Source organism: Populus trichocarpa, chromosome 11 (assembly GCF_000002775.5).
Source record: "Populus trichocarpa isolate Nisqually-1 chromosome 11, P.trichocarpa_v4.1, whole genome shotgun sequence".
NCBI lineage: Eukaryota > Viridiplantae > Streptophyta > Magnoliopsida > Malpighiales > Salicaceae > Populus > Populus trichocarpa.
The window spans coordinates 2,014,033-2,022,313 of NC_037295.2; the positions used below are offsets into that span (position 1 = coordinate 2,014,033).

The 8,281-nt window shown below is 31.5% G+C and overlaps 1 protein-coding gene across 1 annotated transcript; it reads left to right on the forward strand.

Moving 5' to 3' along the window:
* Positions 1-7,106: 7,106 nt before the first annotated feature.
* On the forward strand, positions 7,107-7,933 carry LOC7485541 (protein NDR1). Its single transcript, XM_002316575.4, has one exon. It carries the CDS (start codon positions 7,200-7,202, stop codon positions 7,869-7,871), a length of 672 nt encoding a protein of 223 aa, XP_002316611.1. The 5' UTR covers positions 7,107-7,199; the 3' UTR covers positions 7,872-7,933.
* Positions 7,934-8,281: the final 348 nt, after the last annotated feature.

Consider the following 8,281-nt stretch of genomic DNA (forward strand, 5'->3'; position numbering starts at 1 on the left):
GTGGTTAAAATATCACTGAATAGTAACTTTGGTGTTTTTTATTTTTTTTTGTTTACCTTTATGCATAGGTTAAATCTCAATACTGGCTTGGCAATTCAAGCAAAGTTTTGTCAAAGAACCATCTTAACTCAATAATTTTTAAGTTGTTAGGTGAGGTGAGGTCTCAAAATATGATTTATATTATTCTCTAACACATCCCCTCAAGTGAAAGCCCTTTAAACTTGAAACTTGCACAGACCTCCACTACCTTGTGTTTATTTAAAAAAAAAAATAAGGATGGTGAGATTCGAACTCATGTCCAATAGTTTAAGTTGTTAGGTGAGGTCCAAAGATATGATTTATATTATTCTCTAACACACCTCTTAAGTGAAAGCCTTTTGGACTTAAAACTTGCACATATTCAGATCACCTTGTGCTTAATTTTTATAAAATAAATGGGGGTAGTGAGATTCGAACTCGTGACCTCTTGGTCATCAAGACTTTAATACCATGTCAAAGAATCATCTTAACCCAATAGCTTAAACTGTTAGGTAAGATCCATTTATATTATTTATTAGGTGAGGTCCTAAGATATGATTTATATTATTCTCTAATACACCTCCTCAAGTGAAAACCCTTTGAGCTTGAAATTTGTGCTTAATTTTTATCAAATAAATAGAGATGGTGAGATTCAAACTTGTGATCAATTGGTCATTAAAACTCTGATGTCATATTAATTAATAACTATCTCAACTCAATAATTTAAGCTATTAACTAAGTTCTTAAAATATTATTTATATTACTCTTCAACAATTTATAGTTAAATTAGTTGACGTGCTCACATTCTTAAGTGAATTCCATGTGTGAGAACAGGAAACAAAAAATTAATTATGGGCTACCAATTTCTATGGGTGATAACAATTGTTTTTATCCTCTTTGGAGCACAAAATGGACTTGCAAAACAAGTTAACTGTACATCTAATATGAAGTATTACACTCTTTACATCCATGACGTTATTATAACTAGTATTAATTTTTTGTAAGCAATATTATTATGGGGTTTTATTTGGAAAAATTATCCAGCCATCATATAATTTAATTAATTTTATATTTTTAAAAATTATAGTTTATATCCTAAACTTTGTTGCGCGTATAATAGTTTATATCTTAATTTAAAATAGACTAAACTATATGGTTGATCCTAAATTGTTACACACACAACAAAGTTTGTAATGTAAATTTGTGATAAGTATAACAACTATTGAACTATAGATAATTAGAGTATATTTTTTATATAGTTTTTACATATTATAGTTCAAAACTCACATGACTTTTTTTTTTTTTTTGTTAATAGTCGAAATTTTATTAAAAAAAAGACTACAAAGATAATAGCCTAACTTACATTAGATGAACAAGCAGAGGAAAGGAAAGCACAAAAGCCGTTGCATGAAATAGGGGAGAGCAACAAATGGGGGGAACAAATAAATCATAAGAAACGAACTCCTCTCTACCGAACATTCTCTATATTAAGCTCTAAAGAGCTGGAATCAAGCCTCAGCCATAAAGCAATACTTTGGCGCACCATGGAGAAACATATTTGGAGGTTAGGGGCAGCGTCATTAAAAATAACATCATTTTGGTGAAGCCAAAGATTCCAAACAACGCATGAGAAAAGAAGCTACCATGAGAGATTCTACTGCTTGCCTTTAACCATGGAAGACCATTGGTAGCACATATCATCAACAGATTTTGGAAAAACACTGCAAAAGCCCCGATTAGAAAGCAATTTCATCCATATATTCCAAGTGAAGTGGCAGTGAATGAAGAGGTGACTTGAAGATTCCAAGCTTTTATTGCAGAAAGCGCATCTTGACTCTGAAGGGTGAGGTAGTCATGCTGAAATAGAAAATCTCTTGTGGTTACTTTGTCTTGGACAAGGAGCGAGAGGAAAAGTTGCACTTTTGATGGGGTTAGTTTTATCAAAACAGAAGATTGGAATGGTTTGGCACCACCATAGAGCAGCTAGTCCATCATTTTAGAGCAAGATTTTACACTGAAGAGGCCATCGTTATTAAGGGTCCAGGTTTTCTTATCCATCTTGTGGCAGAACATAGGCTTGGATTTCAGCAAGGATGATAAAAGTGATAGTTGTTCTTGTTCAAAATGAAATAGAGGTCTGCGCCATTGTAGCTAGGGACTAGAGACAGATTCCATTGCTCCATCTACCCATGTCAGCCACCAAAGCAGATTTAGAGGAAGACAAAAGATATAGCCTAGGAAAGGCTGTTTTGAGAGAGTAGTCACTAATCCAGTTGTCTAGCCAAAAGGATGTTAAACTGTCATTCCCCATCATGAATTTGCAATGATTCGTGAAGATACGGTAACGTCGGTTTGAACAATAGACATAATATTCACATGACATAAAAGAGCTCTAGATCACTTAGGTCATTGAATTAAACGATCATATCATTTTTGTTTTTGTTTTTTAATATAACAAGTGATAATATTATAATCTACTACATCAACTAATCAATCAATTTTAATCTACATGTATTAATTTTATAAATAGCAATCAATGGGCGAACTATGGGTACATTGGGCAAGTGTGCATGGCATAGTCAAATGTTGTGATAAACTATGCCTGGTTACAAGTGACCCTCACTTACAGGTTTTCACCTTGGCAGTACTGGGCACTGGGCAATCGTTAAGATTCCAATTCAGATGGGACAATGCCTATTTTGTTCATGAAAATTTAAAACCATAAGCTCGATCCCTACTTTAACTAGTTAGGCTGTTAACATCTCTGAAGCCTTGATCCAATTCATTTATCACATATAGCTTTTAAACATGTTTTGATATTCTAATTTGGGTCTCTGAATCTACAGTAGCTGTCCCGTTAGCATCAAATCCCAGTCATTCAACATCACATATAGCTTTTTGTACTGTGTAACTAATCTCCGGGGTCCAATTTATGTCACTTGAAATATTAAAATAAATAACAAGGAATAGATTAAAAAAATAGCTTTTCACTGTTGGCTTGAAAAATACGAATTAAATTAGAATCTAATAAAAGTTCAGGGAAATTAAATTTCTCACTATTCGGAGGGAATTGTTTAAAATCTAAAATCTAAATGATGTAATCCTAGCCTGTCAAATCTAACTTGAAAAATACCCAATTCAATAAAATAAAGTTTGCTGCATGTTCTTAGAAACATGGAGTGCATTATCTGAACCAAGGGTAATTTCGATCAATAATTAATGCAATGATTTGGTATGATATCCTTTTCCTACAGTCCGGATTCAACAGAAAAACATATATGATTTGGCTTTGCATGTTCTTAATCAAATATTTAATAGGCTTGTACAATTCCAGCCCTAGGTTTTCTTAAGGAAGAGCGTGTGAAACATGGCGAAGATACCGGGGCAGGTAATAATCATAAATTAAGTCAATGGACATTAAAAAATGAGAATGCCTAAATCAAAGCAGTTAGCTATTTTGTTAGTTTACTTATTATGCACCGACTAAGAACTCCACAATCCTGAATAAAATAATCAAAAGGAAAAAATGAACCGCATGGATGAGTACTAGGTTTAACTAGTTACTTGACCTGTGATTTGTTTAAAAAAAATATGAAAGCTTTTTAGATGTATTTTTTAAAAATTTTAATTATAAATAAGAAAGCTTATATATGTATTTAATTATATATATCGAGAATCATTTGAGCTAATAAATATAAAAAACAAAATGTTAATGTGGTTATTCAATTTGTCTCACTGCAGGTCGAATAAATTTTTTTTTAAGGTAAAATAACTAATGTGTAAGTGTTATTAATGTTTTTTACATCGAGTAAAAAATATAACCGTGAATTATAAAGTTCATACTTGCATATAATAAAATATAGTAAAGATTATATGCGTTAATAAAAATATGTAAGATCTTAGGTTAATTTTTAACTTAATTTGTAGAAGAATGGAATAATGTTGCAATTGCTACAATAAAATACCATTTTCTTATTCTTTATATAATAACTTTCAAAAAAAAAAGAGTAAAGAAAATAAAATCACAAAAGAATAAAGATAAGAACAAAAAGAATGATATAAATAGGTCAAGTGTAGAGTGATAAATATTTAAAGTATACAAAATTAAAAATAATATTTTTTTTTCAAAAAAACAAGTATAGAAAAAAAGGGAAAAACTAAAAAATATTTTTAAAAAATAAAGATAATAAAAATAAATAATAAATAAGCAAAATTTACAATTACATCATTTATAGAGGAAAACACCATTTCCACCTAGTGATGATAAACCAGAGCATATCAAGATTTGAAATTAAAATCTTTAAATTGAAATCTTAATTAATTTACAATACTAGATTTCCCCTTCTAAAGAATGAAAGTACATATATATAATATATACTCTATTATTATTAAACCTAGTACAGATTGGCATGTTAATTTAGTGACTCGTCGACTTAGGACATAATCTATACAAAATTTTAAATTAAATTGAATGGGAGTTGATTACCTCAAAACCAGTTGATCCTAGGTCACAATTAACATGATTTAAGTTCTAATTTTTTTTTCTACAAAATGACGCAATTTTTAACTTTAAAAAAAATCTTGAAATAATGTTGTTTTGAATTTACCTTGTTAACCCTGAGAAACATTGTCGTCACCAATTCCAAAAAAAAAAAAATACAAAAACACCAAAATTCTAAAAAAATATTTTTTCAAGACTAATTTTTGATCATTTCATAATTTTTTACCATTTCGCATGTTGTTTTTGTATTGAAAAGTTTTTCAAAAAACAAATCAGAAAAAAAGGGAACAAAAAATAGAAAATCAATCTTTTTATTGAGTAAAATGTAATAGAAAAAATAAGAAGGAATAGTTTAGTTTAAAGTTAATATGTGCAAAGCACAAAAAAAAAAAAAAAAAAGGGGAGGGGGGGTTGTCTTATGAGAAGGAATTTTAAAAATTTAGAAGGTGAAAAACTCCTTAGAAAATTACAAAAATAATAGCAAGGTAAAAAAATAAAAAATATTCATCATAGTAAGAAAATTACAAAAATAATAAAAAGGTAAAAAAATAAAAATATTCATCATAGTATAAATAAACATGCACACCTAAACCTCCTCATACTCTCTAACATTCCAACAAAAAGGCTCTACACAATAACTCTCTCTTGCTCACCTATTTTTTTTTTAAGAAAAAAAAGAAAAGCAAGATGGAAACGTAAAAAAGGAAAAAGAAATGGTAAAAAAGGAAAAGAAAGTGTAAAAAAGGTCATCTTCATCTTCAACCTCTCTCCCCCGAGAGCCAAGAAAAACCTAGACTTTTCTACGAATCAACCGCTAACCAAAAGAATAAAAAAACTCCGATCATATTGCTCTCCAAGTCGTCGGCCACCGCACATCACATACTCGTTTCCCTCAGCTCTCGGCCTCCATGCCATCATCAAGACAAACAAACCATCATTGATCTCTTAAGTGAGATATTTTCTCCACCGACGCAACCAGTGCTAGCCTCTCCCTCTCTTTCAACCATCTGTCGATTTTCTCTCCAACAGCCTCTCATAACGATAGCCGTGACAACTACATCATACGAATTCAGTTGTAGCAACCCAAACTGACTCAAACCAACTATATATCTTTTCTTTCCATCAATAGACCCACGACTGACCATCAACACTAGCAGCTATCAAGTCTAAATACTCAACCCAAAAGCAATCCGAAAATGACTCAACAAGAATCCCAAAGAAAATAGAGAAAACTAAAATTTTTTGTATTTGTTTTTCTTGTTACAAATGCTTGTTCATTGCAACGCCTATGTAGGTTTAAAGAGGAGCAGGAGAGTTACCCGATCCAGATGATAACATGCCTCTCCAGTCATCGAAAAGTGGAACAATGCGCCACCAGCCACGACAGAATATGAACCACACACGCCAACGTTGTCTCTTTTTTAATTAATCCAGTAACTTTCTAGTCAATTTGAGTTACTCCAGAAGGTCTATTTTGAACCCAAGTTAAATTACTCATCGCACTTAACATGTTGATTTTATTATCATAAGTGGACAAAGCATAAAAAAACACCCCAACAAGATTTATCCTTAGAAGTAAATTTAAAATGATAGTAAGATCACTTAAAAATATATATATATTTTCAACCTGTAAATATTTGTTTTACTTAGGACAAATAAAAAACCTCAGCAATTTTTATCCTTAAAAATCAATCTAAAATTGATAATAAGATCACTTCATAACAATAATAATAGTATTTTCAACTCGTAAATATTTATTTGTAGTTTTATTATCATGGATTGATATTTGATGAAAAAAACCTCAAAATGGGTTTTTATCTTAAAAATCAAAATGATAATAAATCTTTTTTTTAAATCATAATTTTTATTTTTTTTTGCTATGGTTGACATAAGATAAATAAATTTTTAGCCGATTTTATCCTTAGAAGTCAACCAAATTTCCTTGAGAAAAAATAATGTATGATATTTTGTTAGAAATTTTTAAAGTGAGATACCTCAATGGAAGCAATTCAACTAGAAAAATTAAGTTGGAGGACTGCGTCTGTAGTTATCCTTTTCATACACTATATGCCTCGCATGACCTGGAGGGGAACCTTTATATTATATGTAGGTATCCTTGGTAGTTATCCTTTTCATATACCATATGCCTTAAAAGACCTGGAGAGGAACCTTTATACCTTGTTCTTGCACAAAACCAAAGACTAGTTTATGCCACAACATTTTGTACTCTCTTTGGACTATCAAATAAATCTGCTTGAACCACATGATTACTTATCCCAAATGCATTCATATCGACTACTTTCTTGTCTTTTTTTTTTTATATATTGAACCAAGGGATTCTTTGGTTTTATACTTGGTAATCTCGGAGTCTTCTTAGATTTTTACCGTTTCACTTTATCCACCACGAAATTAATTATCACCTAGCAAAGCGAACTTTTAAGGCACTAACATGACACAATCAAGTAATAAAGCTCTTACAATTACATAATATTAACATAGAAAACGAAAACCAATGGAACAAACAATGACAAGAATATATTCTTTCCTTCCCGAAGACAAATACTTGCATTCCTTAACTTCCATTTCAACATTCCTAGCTAAGCTACAAAACCCAACTCCTCAAACACTTCCATCCATCAAAATTCTTTCGAAACCCCCTTCGTTTTCTTGCCAAGTGAATATGTCCACCTCCCAACAGTTACCCACTCACCATCAACGGGAACCCAAACCCATCAAACGCCACCATTCCGCCAGCTACTATGTTAATCGAGTCCGCGACAGCCTTACTACTCGGATCTCCAAGATTATATGTGGCATATTTTTAACCCTTCTATTCGTTGGTGGTATTGCTGTATTCATAACATGGCTCAGTTTACGCCCACATCGTCCTCGGATCCTTATCTCGAATTTTTTTATTCCGGGTTTGGATCAACCTGATGGGTTCGAAAATGCTGAGATAAGTTTCAATGTCACAGCCCGGAACGCAAACCGAGCAGTTGGGTATTATTATGATTCGGTGGAAGCCTTTGTTTACTATAGAGATCGAGCAATTGGGTCTACACCCTTAGTGGACTCATTTTACCAAGAGCCCAAAAACACAACTAATTTGTCCAAGGTGTTGAAAGGGGCCACCCTGGATGTGAATAGTGACCGTTGGCGGGTATTTAGGAAAGATTTTGCGCGTGGAGCGGTTGTTTTTCGATTAGATGTAACGGCCATGATTCGATTTAAGCTGTCCACGTGGGATAGTAAGCGCCATCGGATGCATGCCAATTGTGATGTTGCTGTTGGCCGAGATGGGTCCATCTTGGCAACTTCTAAAAATAAGAGATGCCTTGTATATTTCACTTGATTTGTGAAAGTTACGTAAATTATGTAATTTTCTTTGTCTTTTTAATGTGAATTCATTTGACATGGATCGGATATTGATTAATTTGCCAAATTATGAGCATAATAATTTGCATCCAAAACGTTTTTTCTAATATAATAATTAATTTATTAATCAAGATTTTTAACCAGCTCTATAATCAATAATAATGGGTCATAAATAAATTATTCCAAGTAATTTTTTTTATTATCATCATTTTATTTTTTTCAGTTTCTGATCACGATAATCATGTCATAGTAAAATAAGACTATAAAGATAAACTTGATGCAAGTTATAATTATGGATTAAAAAAAAGCTAGGGTTATTAAACCCTAAAATTATAACCTTAAACTACAAAGAAATAAGGGGAAGAAATTATGATATTTTCTGGAAAA